General features: G+C 38.0%; 1 protein-coding gene across 1 annotated transcript; it reads left to right on the forward strand.

Moving 5' to 3' along the window:
* Nucleotides 1–11133: 11133 nt before the first annotated feature.
* CXCL8 (C-X-C motif chemokine ligand 8) lies at nt 11134–14895 on the forward strand. Its single transcript, XM_061420455.1, has 4 exons — nt 11134–11286; nt 12836–12971; nt 13245–13328; nt 13769–14895. Exons 1-4 carry the CDS (start codon nt 11223–11225, stop codon nt 13788–13790), a joined length of 306 nt encoding a protein of 101 aa, XP_061276439.1. The 5' UTR covers nt 11134–11222; the 3' UTR covers nt 13791–14895.
* Nucleotides 14896–15788: the final 893 nt, after the last annotated feature.

The following is a 15788-nucleotide window of genomic DNA, read 5'->3' on the forward strand; positions in this document are numbered from 1 at the left end:
TATGTCTAAAGGAAGTGAAATAAGTACTTTGAAGAGACATCTGCACTCCCATGTTTATTATACACTTATTCACAATAGCCGAAATGTGGAAACAGTCCAAGCATTCATCAATGGATGAGTGGATCAAATCAATATATTGTACACATTACATTTACACAATGTTATGTGAACTGATGTGTCATTTATATCTCAATAAAGCAGGAAGGAAAAAAAGAAATTTCTATATATACATATTTGCTTTTGTTGTTCAGTTGCTAAGCTGTGTCCAAATCTTTGTGGCCTTGTGCTCTGTAGCCCACCAGATTCCTCTGTTCATGGACTTTCCCAGGCAAGAATACTGGAGTGGGTTGCCATTTCCTTCTCCAGGCCATCTTTCCCACCCAGAGATCAAACCCACTGTATTGCAGGGAGATTCTTTACCACTGAGCCACCAGAGAAGCCCATATATATGTGTATATATATACGTATATACATAATATGAATATTATTTAAACTTAGAAAAGGAGATTTGCAGTTAAATACATAGAAGCAGAGAATAGAACATCAGTTACCAGGTGTGGGAGGGTGGGGGAAATGTTGGTTAAAGGGTACAAAATTTCAAGTATGTAGGATGGATGCTTCTAGGGGTTTAATGTACAGATAGTATAGGTTGGATATATCTAGTGATCTAATATATAGCATGGTGACTTAGTTCATAACACTGTATAGAACACTAGAAATTTTCTATGAGAGTCAATTTCAAGTATTCTCCTCACACAAAATCATTGTAGGCAATGATATGATGATTAGCTTGACTTCAGTAATCATTTCAGTATGCATTTGTGTATCAAATTATCATGTTGTACACAAAATTAAAAAAAAATCTTTATTTATTTTTTGGCTTCATCAGGTCTTAGTTGAAGCACGTAGGATCTTGCCTGTGTTGTGTGGGATCTTTTGTTGTGGCCCACAGACTGTCTGGTTGTGGCACACAAGCTCAGTAGTTACAGCATGTGGGCTTAGTTTTTCCTTGACATGTAGGATCTTAGTTCCCTGGCCATAGACTAACCCAGGTCCCCTGCATTGCAAGGTGGTTTCTTAATCACTAGACCACCAGGAAAGTCCCTAATTTTTATTTTTTTTTTAAAAGAACCTAGAATAGTGACTGAAACACAATGAATTTTAATCTATCCCTCACTTCCACCTTCTTACGGCCTGTCTTCTTTGTATTACCAGCTATTACCACCACTCCATGCAAATGTGGACATAATTGAGGAACTCGCCTCAGGGTGCAGTTGGAAGACTTCTATTAAGCAAGAATTGTCACAGGAAGAATTTTCCAGGCAAGAGTACTGGAGTGGATTTCCATTTCCTTCTCCAAGGAATCTTCCTGACCCAGCGATCAAACCTGTGTCTCCTGTCTGGCAGACAAAATTCTTTACCATTGAGCCACCTGGGAAGCCCTAAAATCAAAGATGGTCATTTCTATTCATGTTATTCACTAACATTTCCCAAGCAACTAGAAGAAAGAGCTTGCAATATAGAAGATACTTTAAAAATATCTGTTAAATGGATGAATGATGGGATGAAAATATCTGTTAAATGGATAAATGAGGTCTCTTTGCATATATTTTCAAGTAATCATCATTAAATTGATGTTTTTGCTTTCCAACAAATCAGATGGACTTCAGGTCCTTCAAAAACTGTTTCCAACTCCAACCACATTACTTGTTTCACAATAAATGGTCAACAGTTGCAACTGATCTACGAAGTCATGAGGAAACCTAGTAAGAGGAAATGGTGTCAGGAGACAGGAAGCACTTCCTCTCATTCTTGGAAGGTTAGGGGGATAGGTGTGTGTGCTCAGTTGCTCAGTCATGTCTGATTCTTTGTGACCCCATGACTAGCCCACCAGGTTCCTCTGTCCATGGGATTTCTCAAGCAAGAATCCTGGACTGGGTTGCCATTTCCTTCTCCAGGGGATCTTCCTGACCCAGGGATTGATCTCTCGTCTCCTGTGTCTCCTGCATTGCAGGCAGATTCTTCACCTGCTGAGCCATCTCAGAAGGCCCAGGAGGGATAGGTAGGAGTCTGGTGGTAAAACTCCCTATCCCCGTTACCCCCAATTCTAAGCTCTTTCTTCATTAAAAGCATTAAGATTTAGGCTCTTCTCAGTTGATGAGAATCTTGCAAGGGACACTTTTTAGTTGACAACGTTTAAGGGCAAGTGCAAATTCTCTGCAAGATTTGCAAGATCTCAGGTTTGGGGAACTGTCCTCTCCTGGCATAAATGTTCAAGTTTTCCAGGGACAATTCTTCATGTATTGCACATACACTGTGCTTCTTAGAATAAAGCATCAGACAGTAGGAACCATATAGACAAATTTCCTCATTTCACAAATGAAAACCCAAAGCCTTGACCGAAGGAGGAACTTGTTCTTTTATTAGATTAATGTGTCCACCTCCCCTCGCTGAATCAAGTTCCTCTTCTGCAGCTTTCTAACTCCTTTCAGGCAGGAAATGGTGGGAAAAAGAAGGGAAAGATGCTCAAAACAAAGTCCGTGTGACTTACAGACTCGTGAGAAACTCTGTTGAAATGGCTCAGAATCTCTGGACTTGTTTAGGTTCAAATCCTCCTGATGCTGTCTCCTACTTGCTAGGGTGAACTTTTGCAAAATTGCTTAATCTGTTTGAGGCTTGTTTGGCATCTGTTAAATGGGAATATATAATACAGAAATATAGGTTATTATGACTAATGTGCTATACTATTAATCTCCTATTAATACAATTATTCTTGAATGAGAACTCTCTTTACTCATTGCTAAGGTCTAAGTAAGTGAAGCTCAGAAAAGAAATATGCCATTTTAACTTTCTCTGTTAACCTTGGCTCTCCAATGCCTGCTTCATTTCTCTTTGGATCTCTTTAGTGGGTGTTTGCAAGGCCCTGCTTTTCTGACTGGGTGTGTTCTTATCTGTTTCTTCTCTCTTTTGCTCATTTTGCTTTTATCTCCAACTTTACAAGCAACAATGTCAGTGGTGCTTTCCAGGTTCACCCCCCACAGCTGGGGGAAAGAAAGTGCATGAAAAGTTCATCCAACGGATTTGGAGTGGACAGTTTTTCCTTTGTTTCAAAACTCCACTAGATTCTGCAGGTGCTGATTTCCTCCTTCCTGGTCTAGGGACCACAAGCAGGGATTTAATTTTGATGAGTAACATGATATGGTCAAGAAAAAGAACACCCTAGATGAGGCAAATTGTAAATTATGTTAGATGAGAAAATAAACAGCTTAGAGACAAAAGGGTCACAAATCTGGAAATCAGATAACACAGGGCATCAGATTGAGGGGAGATGGATAAAGAAGTTTTATATCCTAATTTTGCATAAATCTGGGGAATTTTGAAAGACTGGCTCACATCTCTAAACCCATACACAATCTGAATTATTTTCTAATTTTGTTTTCTTTTTGTGTGAAAACACATAGATTTTTCTTCAATTCTGTATATATTTGGCAACCTGAAGGGAATTATGAAAGGAATCAACTTTCCTTCTCTATCTTAGCTGCCTTATGCCCCTGGTGCTCCTTTTTAGCATCAGTTGAAAGCAGCACTCACCATTTTTACTGACTTAGGTTTACTCTTATGGGCAATAAGAAAACTATAGGTCATTTGTATCTTTATTGAATATGAAGATTCTATTCCTCTCTCTCATTCTTGTCCTTATCCAATCTCTACCTCCTCTTTTGACAACATCATGAATTTCTTCCTGAAGCCCCTGTCTTGAATGCAGGGACAGCAAGCAGCAGGCAGAAAATATCATTTCTCTTTCAGTTGACTTGACGTAAAGACAGTAAACTCAGGATCCTTTCATTATTCTCTAGTGTTTTACCTCCAGCATCCCCTTTATTGGTTTTACTCCTTAAGACTTTTTAACAGAGATCAGTGAATTCCTGAAAATTGCTGACACAACTTTGTACACTTAGGCTTAAGTGGATTTAGTGGTAAGGAGAGGGCATAGAGCTTTCATTACATTTTCAAAGGATTAAGTGGTTAAAATAAGGAAATCAAGCCAGTCAATCCTAGAGAAAATCAACCCTGAATATTCACTGGAAGAACTGACGCTGAAGCTGAAGCTCCAATACCTTGGCCACCTAATGCGAAAACCTGGCTCGTTGGAAAAGACCCTGATGCTGGGAAAGATTGAGGGCAGGAGCAAAAGAGGGCAACAGAGGATGAAATGGTTGGATAGCATCACTGACTCAATGCACATGAGTTTGAGTAAACTCAGGGAGATAATGAAGGCCAGGGAAGCCTGAAGTGCTGCAGTCCATGGGGTTGCAAAGAGTCAGACATGACTTGGAGACTGAACAGGAACTATTGTGATACCCACAAGGGAAGCTAATCTGTTTAGTCTTAGTGTGTTTAAGGTTAATTAGATTAAATCCATGGGTCACCATTCAAGCTCATTCATTGGCTTCTGGAAGTACTGTCTGTGGGGTCTTCTGGATTCTCCAAGGTCTGCGAAACAAAGGCAATGGGAAGAAGGAAGTAGCAGAGCCCTCCATCAGTTGATGCTAAACACTTACAGGCCCTGCATACTGCATTTCACCCCTCACCCTGCCTCCTATGTACTACCTCTTACCCCAGCCTGGTATCAGCCTATAAGGTGCTGGATGGTTAATTCACCAAAAGGGAAAATTGCTGCCTTGCTGAACTGGTTACTCTTTTAGCTGTTCACTGTTAAATGAGAGCATGAGCCAGAACTCTAGTTTCCATTCTGGAGTCTTCTGGGTTCATGTGCATAAAGCAGTTATCCCCGTGGGAGAGCAAAAATAGACAAACATTTTTACTTCCTTTTGTTGATACTGCTCTTGGTGGGAAAACTCTGAGAACTGGGGAATTTTTACTTTCATTGGAGAAATGTTTGTGGAGCACCTGTCTGTTGCAAGCACTGGGCCAGAAGTTGGCACATGGTGTGAACAAAGCAGATGTGGTCTCTGACCTTGTGGAATTTCCAGTCAGGTGAGTCTTATATCAACAATCCCACAGATGGGCTGAGCTCTCTTCAACAGAATCTGACATGGTGTTTGGATTTCAATCAAATTGTGTCTTAAATACTTCAGTGATCCCTAAGGGCAAAGTAGGGGAAAGAACTAGTTAAGGTGAAGCTCACATTTTAAAACAAAAATTTCAAAATTAAGTTTTAAGAAAGAGAGTTGTGAGAGAAAAAATACAGAAACTGCAACATAAGATCTGTTTTTCCATGTCAACTGCTTTCATCAAATTGCTAAGAGTTTCATCTCAACTTAGTTTTTAAAAAATTCACATATCTATAAAAACAAAAGGTCAAAATAATAAAGAAACTTTTAAAGAAAGAGGGAAAATAGCTATATAAATTTATACAACCTTGAATTGGCATTTTAAAGCGTTTTCTTCCAACTGTCGTTTGACTCAACGGCATGTGTGGGTCTTGGTTACCTCAAGACATAATTAAAACATGCAGAAGTCCAGTCATTTCTAATAGAGCAACTTCCCTTTTTTCCAAATGATTTCATTTCCTATGTCCTCTCCTTCACACGAAAGAAATACTACTGCCAAATAACATATGATTGTTCTTTCAAAGATAGATATTTTATTATAAACACTGGAGTAAATAATCCTAAAACTCTTGTTTCACAAATCTAACAGAGAAATGACTACAAGTAAACAATTCCATTTAACTTTTTTCATATTGAAGACAGGCTGATCTGTCCATAATAAATGTCTGTTTCCACAACCAGCTTCAGGGGGCAGGTATTTTATGTTTATGATCTTGGCATTAACAACATTGTAATTCAAATTGAGTGATATGTATTTAGCATTTGGCTATGGTTCTCTTAAATGGCTTCCTTGGTGACTCACACAGTAAAGAGTCAGCCTGCAAAGAAAGAGACCTGGCTTTGATTTCAGGATTGGAAAGATCCCCTGGAGAAGGGAATGGTAACCTACTCCAGTATTCTTTCCTGGGAAATCCCATGGACAGAGGAGCCTAGCAAGCTACAGTCCATGGGTCACAAAGAGTCAGACACGGCTGACTGAATAACAATTTCACTTTATGGTTCTCTTAACCTTGAGAATTGTTGAGCTGAGACTAATTTCCTCAAGGGAAGAAAAAAATTCCAGGTGCAAGCTGAGACTTTAGTATGGGCTTTGGGAAAGATGGTTCAGATTTCAACAGCAGCAGATGCAATACCAGAATAGCATCAGCTTGCTCAAAGTCTCTTGGTTAATCAACGGGGGAAATATTCAAACCCAGTTTCATCTCACTTCAGAATCCATGTTCTTTTCACCACATTCTGCTTTATTTTATGAATACAACTTAGTTTAGGCATACAAAAAAGCCCTAAGTCTAAAATACCTATTTGAAGTGGGAGTAGGGTGAAGAGTGTGGGTGGGACATAAAGTGTTTAACACATCAAAAAGACATTCTGCTTTCCTGAGAGGAGCTGGATGAAAGAAGAGTTACTTGTCAAGGTGGAAAAAGTACATGCCCATCTTTGTCTGTCTTGCTTGGCTCTTTGTTTAGCGCTTCCCTTTCTTGGATGATGGACTTGGTCCCATGGTTATGGTGAAGATCTCTGGAGGCTCTTTGTTATGTGCTGGGTGGAACTTACATAAACAGATCAATGGTCAGGAGTCCCATGAACTCTGCATTCATTCCTGCTGCTGCTGCTGCTGCTGCTAAGTCGCTTCAGTCCTGTCCGACTCTGTGTGACCCCATAGACGGCAGCCCACCAGGCTCCCCTGTCCCTGGGATTATCCAGGCAAGAACACTGGAGTGGGTTGCCATTTCCTTCTCCAAAGCATGAAAGTGAAAAGTGAAAGTGAAGTCGCTCAGTCCTGTCTGACTCTTTGTGACTCCATGGACTGCAGCCCACCAGGCTCCTCTGCACATGGGATTTTCCAGGCAAGACTACTGGAGTGGGGTGCCATTGCCTTCTCTGGCATTCATTCCTAGAGGATGACAAAATGTCACTTGTATTTATGTGCAGCTTTTCTCTTCTTTAAAAATTTTCACTTTGCTCTCTTTTGAAGCAGTATTTCCTCAAACAAGATAATTAGCCTCTTCCTCCCTATTTGACCCAATTTAGACCTTCTACTTACTATGTAGTGGCTCATAGAGTTACCTTTACAGAAGGGGACAAGACCAGAATTATGCCCCATCTAGTCACTTTTTCTTTGTCCATCTGTGTCTCTGATAGATGGACTGAGGACATAATGCATCCAGGTTACACTATGAGAGATCACCAACATTTGCAAAGATGTCCTTTTGCTTTATAAATGAATGTTCCATTCTGAGGAAAGTGTAAGCATGTATGCTAAGTTGCTTCAGTCATGTTTGACTTTTTGTGATCCCATGGACTGTAGCCCATCAGGCTCCTCTGTCCATAGAATTCTCCAGGCAAGAATTCTGAAGTGGGTAGCCATTCCCTTCTCTAGGGGATCTTCCTGACCCAGGGATTGAACCTGGGTCTCCTGAATTGCAGGCAGATTCCTTACTGTCTGAGCCACCAGGGAAGGCCTGTCTTAGTGGTACTGCTGGTAAAATTGGGTCCTAATGATGATGCACAGAACCAGTCACCTCAGGTTCCTTCCATATGAGAATATTTCCTTGCTGAAGAAATCAGCATTACTGAAGCAAAGAGACTGTGAATTTTCTTTAAAATTCAGGTTCTTCTTACATATCTGGACCCAACTTTTCCTTTCCTCACTCCATAAATGTTCTTTATACTATCCTTACCAATTTCAGGAACTCAACTGGGCCATATAGTCTTACATCTCATTACCTTGTTATTTGCTTTTGCCTCCACTAGCAAAGCAGTCACCCTTTCTCCCCACTCTGTTTGTCTTATTCCTACTCATCACCAATACTAGGTCACGGTTTCAAAGATGTTTCTTCAGACAACTCCATTCATTAAAACTGCATCAGCGTTCCCACTTGTTTGCTCTCTGAGCTTCCTATAGTTATCTGTATTATAATAGTCATTCACTGTACTGTACTTGCTCATGTAGCCAGTTGTCCATATTCTACATTAGACCACAGACTCCTCAAAGTCACAGACTATATCTTATTTACAAAATAGTCACATCTCCTACTACAAGACTGGCATTAGCTGGTAATAAATATATACTAAATAAATAAGGGAACAATCAAGTTCCTAAAATAGTAGGTTTAAAAACAGTAAAGATTGCATTGCTACAGAAGTTGATGTAAGGTTCTATTTTGTCTTCTAGTCTTCTGTCAGTTGGAGGAAGAAGAGAGAAACATGGTTGTTCAGAAATCTAATAACCTCTTTGGAAAATCCTCAAACACAGCATTACTATTCCACACACACGTGTGTGGACAAGCTCATTGCTCTATCAAGCTTCCTGGGAAAGAAGGAAGATGTTGAATCAAGCTGCATTCTTTATAAGCTATGTACTTGCTCAGAGGTGGACAGACTTTCCCTACTGTATCCTCCCTTCCTTAGGGTTCTCTTCCCAAGGAAGTCTAAACTAATCAAGACTCATGAGGGATGAAGAAATGTCATTGAATCATACAAAGCTGGTTTTGTGTCCCAGGGTTCTGAAAAAAAGTCGTTTCGACTCCCTTTTGTAAATGTGCTTTTAGACCAGGACCAGAACTATCAGCTCCACTAATACTTAGATATATGAACATGGAGACATTGTTGAGTTTCCTCATGAGTAAAATGAGGACATTATTATTTGTCCTATTGTTGTGATTAAAACACATACACACAGTCTCTGGTATCAAGCAAATAGAAGTGATACTTAAGGTATTTGGGGTCACTAAACAAAACTTTCTGCAATGGAAGTTTTCTCCCCAAACCATAGATGTTCCCATTCTGAAATACCATTACTCTTGGTCTAATTTTCAACAACTCTTTATCAAAAAATTTAATTTAAATCCTGTATAAATATTTAAATTAGTTATTTCTTCAAGTATTCTGGAATTCCATAGATACTAAGACTCTGTACTCCAGATTTTCAATCTGAAATGGTCACTTGCTCTCTAATACAAATAGATTTTGATCTCAAGCTTTAAATTCTAGTAAATCATAACTCACACTGATGTTGTCTCTATTGCATTATATACCGTAATCTGATTCAGCTTGGTATTTCAAAAGCCAATCTTTCATCAAGATCCTTTAAGTCAAATAAGATTTTTAGGAAATAATGTTTTAGTAAATATCTTTGTAGTCTGAAAGTCAATCATTTGACAAAAATGAGAAATACAAACCAGGGCCCTTGAGGTAGATGGGAATTTACCAGTTTAGAAGTTAAGCCAGGTAGTTTACATAAATTTACTTATGAGATAAGTGGATGTTATTAACTCATTTTATAAATAGAGAAAACTAAGATCATGGCATCCGGTCCCATCACTGCATGGCAAACAGATGGGGAAACAGTGGAAACAGTGGCTGACTTTATTTTTCCGGGCTTCAAAATCACTGCAGACGGTGATTGCAGCCATGAAATTAAAAGATGCTTACTCCTTGGAAGGAAAGTTATGACCAACCTAGACAGAATATTAAAAAGCAGAGACATTACTTTGCCAACAAAGGTCTGTCTAGTCAAGGCTATGGTTTTTCCAGCGGTCATGTATGGATGTGAGAGTTGGACTATAAGGAAAGCTGAGTGCCTAAGAATTGATGCTTTTGAACTGTGGTGTTGGAGAAGATTCTTGAGAGTCCCTTGGACTGCAAGGAGATCCAACCAGTCTATTCTAAAGCAGATCAGTCCTGGGTGTTCATTGGAAGGACTGATACTAAAGATGAAACTCCAATACTTTGGCCACCTGATGCGAAGAGCTGACTCACTTGAAAAGACCCTGATGCTGGGCAAGATTGAGGGCAGGAGGAGAAGGGGATGATAGAGGATGAGATGGCTGGATAGCATCACCGACTCAACAGACATGGGTTTGGGTGGACTTCAGGAGTTGGGGATGGATAGGGAGGCCTGGTGTACTGTGGTTCATGGGGTCGCAAAGAGTCGGACATTACTGAGCAACTGAACTGAACTGAACTGATAAATAACAGAAACTGGAACTCAGAAAGTTTAAAAGCTACACAAAAGTAGGTGATCCCAGGTTTAAACCCAGATGCTCTTTCCACTAAGCATACACTGCTTACCTTTCCATTATACATCACCTCATCCCACCCCAACCAAGTAACTCCTTTTGAATCACATCCTGGAACATAAACAATTCTTTGTTTTACCACCTGAGAGTCTTTCAACAGTGTCCCTATCTAGAAGGTGTTCTGTTTCATCCTTCTCTGTTAGAGTCCTCCATACTTCAATACCCTGCTCTATATACTTACGGAAAATTCTGCCCTTGTGCTCTTGTTGGAATAAATATCTTGGTACCACTTGTCTGTTCTGTAATATATCCTGGTTCTTATATTGCTTTTTTCTTCCCATAGACCATATGCTTTAAAAACAAGTACTTAGTCTTCTCTGTCTCCAGAGTCCCACATTACTCAGAAGTTACTCAATAAATATTTGTGGAACTGATAAATATTTGTGAAAGATATTCCCTTTTGTTGTGTTAAACACATATTAGAAAACCAAATCTTTTGAAAAAGGAACATGCTCCTTGAGAGTGATAATTGTTCCTGGCAACTTTCCAAAACGCTTATAAATGGACTTCTTGTAAATTGTGTCCCCATTAAAAGTGGTTGACTAGGTTGCCTTATCTATCATTACAGCACATATAATTTACCTGAAGAAATGATGGTGCCATAAAAGAACAATCACAAATGACCTTATTCTAACAGCTGCCAGATGGGATCATGATAAAGTTCTCAAATAAAAAGGACTACCATTGACAACAATGTATCAAACTGAGAAACTTGACTATTAAAAAAATATTTTAAAATGTTTAAAAAGAAACATGGTTTTAAACAAAAGCAATAGAATTATTTGAAAGATCAAATAAAGCTTGGGTCACACAGAAAATTTGATAAGAAACCAATCACTAGAGGAGTCAGATGACTCAGATGTGCTCTCAAAGGGCGGGTGGTTGCATATTGTGGAATTTCCTCTGACATGATGCAAGCATGATGGTGCACTTGTTCCCTATTCTTACGATGATATAAAAAGCCACAGGAGTTCTCTGCCCAACAGAAGTCCTCTGGGACAGCAGAGCTCACAAGCATCTAGAACAAGAGCCAGAAGAAACCTGACAAAAAGCCTCTTGTTCAAATATGACTTCCAAGCTGGCTGTTGCTCTCTTGGCAGCTTTCCTGCTCTCTGCAGCTCTGTGTGAAGGTAAGCACATCCTAATCTACAGAAGTTTCCTGTGTCTAAATGTGATGCTCAGATAGCAAGATTATCCCTCATGCCTGGATAACAAGCCTCCTTTTCATTCAGCAAGAGAAAAACATCTTTGCAGTCATTTACTGTTAAATTGAAGTTTTAATTTTTTAGGTGGTATTGATATATTTAGAAAGTTTGATTTATATAAACATTCTGTTCCTATCATCATTCATACTCTGTAGTATACAAATAATTAACATAAATCTATAATTTACAGTATATTTTATTGGAGGCCACATTTACCCAAATTATCTTTTAATATTGAGTAAGGTAACTCAGGTTATTTTACTCCATGTACTATTTAATTGACGAGCTTCAGGCAACTATCAATTGCTCTTTGGCCTAAAGACAGATTATAAACCTTACTGGGATCCCTCTTAAGAAATACAGTTAAGAATGTTGGGGCTTCCCTGATAGGTCAGTTGGTAAAGAATCCACCTGCAATGCAGGAGGCTCTGGTTCGATTCCTGGGTCAAGAAGATCCACTGGAGAAGGGACAGGCTACCCATTCCAGTATTCTTGCTCTTCCCTTGTGGCTCAGCTGGTAAAGAATCGGCCTACAATGTGGGTAGACCTGGGTTCGAACCCTGGATTGGGAAGATCCCGTGGAGAAGGAAAAAGTTACCCACTCCAGTAATCTGGCCTGGAGAATTCTATATTTCATAAGAGGGATCCCAATAAAGTTTATAATCTGTCTTTAAGCCCTCTTATGAAATACAGTTTAGAATGTTTATGGCATATACCATAAACATTATACATGGTATATGGCATATGTATATGTTTTTAAATATTAAGGATTTTATTAAGATAGAGTACAATCTCTGGGTAACTCACATATATTTCTATTAATTCCTCCTGAAGGCAGTTTCCCTTTTGGTGAATCTTAGTTTGCTTGCCCAGAGAAGGCAATGGCACCCTACTCCAGTACTCTTGCCTGGAAAATCCCATGGATGGAGGAGCCTGGTAGGCTGCAGTCCATGGGGTCGCTAAGAGTCCGGCATGACTTCACTTTCACTTTCACTTTTCACTTTCATGCATTGGAGAAGGAAATGGCAACCCACTCCAGTGTTCTTGCCTGGAGAATCCCAGGGACGGGGGAGCATGGTGGGCTGCCGTCTATGGGGTCGCACAGAGTCAGACACGACTGAAGCGACTTAGCAGCAGTAGCAGTTTGCTTGCCATTAATAACACCGTGGTATCACAGAGGATTATGCAATGTTGAGGAGGAGAAAATGTACCATGAGGATGTCAACATTCTCCAAAGACAACTCTAAGCCTTTACACCATTCAATGTTGTTAGGAATGATTCTTTTTAAAACAAAGAGAAAAATTGAAGTCAGAGCCTGGGAGAATATCCAGCCATCGATTTCAGGGATAAGTTTGCTGAAGATGTGATGTTTACCAAACAGATACTCACCAAATGATCACACTGGAATTAATAAGCATGAAGCTAGCCAAGCTGTGCTTATGGATGAAATAAATTCTTAATTTTTTTCCACAGCTGCAGTTCTGTCAAGAATGAGTACAGAACTTCGATGCCAATGCATAAAAACACATTCCACACCTTTCCACCCCAAATTTATCAAAGAATTGAGAGTTATTGAGAGTGGGCCACACTGTGAAAATTCAGAAATCATGTAAGTAATTTCAAAAGTGATTATTTTACTTTAGTCAGCCTAGAATTGAGACGTGGAAGAATCCAGCAAAGTTCTAGGTACTAGGAGTACATAGTGAGAAAAATAGAAAGGAAAAATTCTTTGTCTCCATGGCATTTAATATGGGACTCTAATAGCTAAAAATTAGTTCGGACTTCCATTTTATGCCTGTACTCAAGGAACCATGACTTGAATGGCAAGGTGGTGTTTGAAGCCCATGAAATATTGATTTTAATCATATCTCTCTCATTTCAGTGTTAAGCTTACCAATGGAAAAGAGGTCTGCTTAAACCCCAAGGAAAAGTGGGTGCAGAAGGTTGTGCAGGTATTTGTGAAGAGGTAAGTTTTTCTTGAATTTATATTCTTCATTTATCCTGTGACATTTACTCCAAAAGTGAGCCTTTACATTTTCTGCTGCTGCTGAAATTTATTTTCTTTTAAGTAGTTGCTTCTTTGATTAAAAAAAAAAATAGCAGCAATAGTGTGTTTGTTGTACTTGTGACTGGGAGATCGTATATCTCAGTTTGTCCAGAGAAGTGTGGGTATATGCCTGTGCCTTCTGTCATTAGTAGAGCTCCCTATAAATCTCAGAGATATTCTGCTTTAGATAACTTATCTGATCTCTCTATCTGTAGCTGAAAATATAGAGCATTTCTAACACATGAATATCTAAGATTCTCTTAATTTTTATATTAAGTGTGTTTTTAAGAACCATACCTTTCTCCTTATTAGAACATTGTTAATTTTTAAACTTTTTGTTTTATTTTATTTATTTTCAGAGCTGAGAAGCAAGATCCATGAAAAAGAAAAAACCACCAAAAATCCTTTTTCCATTGCTTCTAAGAATTCCTCAGTAAAGATGCCAATGAAACTTCAAAACAAATCTACTTCAGTGCCTCATGTACTGTGTGGGTCTGGTGTAGGGTTGTCAGATAAAATACAGGATGTCCAGTTATATTTGAATATTAAGTAAAACAATGAATATTTTTTCAGTGTTGCATGTACATTGTTCCATGTAGGACATGCTTGTATTTTAGAAATTATTCATTGTATACTGTAAATTCCAATCTATCTGGAAATCCTGCTTTTTTGTTTTCGGTTTTTGTTAATCTTGCAACCCTCGCCTGTTGGCCAGGATTCCCGAGTGCCTGTTGAACTGCGCCTTGGTTTCTTTATTCCTAAACTGGAGAAAAAAAATCTCAGCCATCTTTTTACCTCACAGAGATGTGAGGACATGTGGAAGCACTTTAACTTTTATTTGGTCATGTAAATTATTTTCAAGTGTAATTTATTTACCTATTTATATATTTATTTAAGTCTCAAATACAATAATGTTTGTGCATGAATTTGGAGAAATGGGAAAGAATGTTGATAAATAGTATAATGATGATAGTAAATTTATACTTATTTTGTATATTAAGTGATGTTTTGATCAAGATTGTTATATTGTAATCATAGTTACCAGATTAGCAAATTAAAAGACACAAACAGAAAGGCCTCTTAGTCAATTTTTCTTTCAGATAAACAATGGATAACTTTTAGTATATAAATACATAATTATTTATCTTAAAAGTTAATTGAACTGGAAGTCCTACTTTTGAGATGCCTGGCCTAGTCTTGCCCTTATTATGCAATGATGTGTTGAATCATGTGAATCTTGAGACTGTCTTTCCTACATCTGTAAAAATTAGTAGGCAATATGAATTAAGTAATTTTTTGTATTATTTATTTATTTATTCTGAACAATTAGAATCTCATACTTTAAATTATTGTGTATTCGAACATAAACTTTATTTTTTACTTTAAGATGCTTTTATATGTTCACAGTTCTTTCTACTGGTTTTGATAGTATGAAAATATGAATATAACTATAAGACATTTAAAATAAAATTCATTGTCAGAGTCATCAGGAGTTTGTCTTCATTTTTCTTTGGTAATTTTAAGATTTGTTGCTTTATTCATTTATATTAAAAATCATGTTTCAATTTAAAAAACATAAATACTTACCCTTAATATTTTATATATTATGTGGGAAATATATTTGCAGATAAACATAACTCCTTTCCAGAGATAGATTACAATCAGTAGTCTTTTCCATAGAATGATGGAAATTTTCTCAACTTCCCACTGTATACCATTTTATTAAATGAAGGTGACTTCAGATTTTCAACAGATAACCTAGGTGTCTGTACAGCTTGACACAACGGGACACTCAGTGAAAGAGGGAAGAGGGCACTCATTATAAAGCACTTCTCAGCTAATTGAGGAAAACTGATACATATGAGACAAAGAAATTTAAAATATAATTAAAGACCGAGCGTATTTGAAAACAAACAAAACTCTTAAAAATAAAACCACAATCTAACAAAATAAAACTCAGTGGATAAGTTTTATAACAGACTAGACACAGCTGCAAAGAAAATTGGAGATCAGAAATAAACCCAAAGACTTTATCTGGAATTTAAAGAGATACAAAGAACTATAAAGAGGTAGTAAATTAGAAAAGTAGAAAGAAAGACATAGAAGAATCAAGGATTCTTGATTCTTGACTTATTGACTTGATTCAAGACTTATTGATGTCCAGTTGGATTTTTACAAGCAGATGAGAGAGCAAAGGGTCAACATTTAAAGTGAATAGTTGAAAACTTCCCAGAAATTATACAATAAAAACAACAATCAGTTTTAAGAAGTCCAACTTGGCAATTCTTAACTCTACATTTCTAGTCAAAAAACAAGGACCTTAGAACTTTAATGTTTATCCAACTTCCAGCACATTTACTAGAGCCAGACATCCTGGAA

The sequence above is a fragment of the Bos javanicus genome, chromosome 6 (genome assembly GCF_032452875.1).
Source record: "Bos javanicus breed banteng chromosome 6, ARS-OSU_banteng_1.0, whole genome shotgun sequence".
Taxonomy (NCBI): domain Eukaryota; kingdom Metazoa; phylum Chordata; class Mammalia; order Artiodactyla; family Bovidae; genus Bos; species Bos javanicus.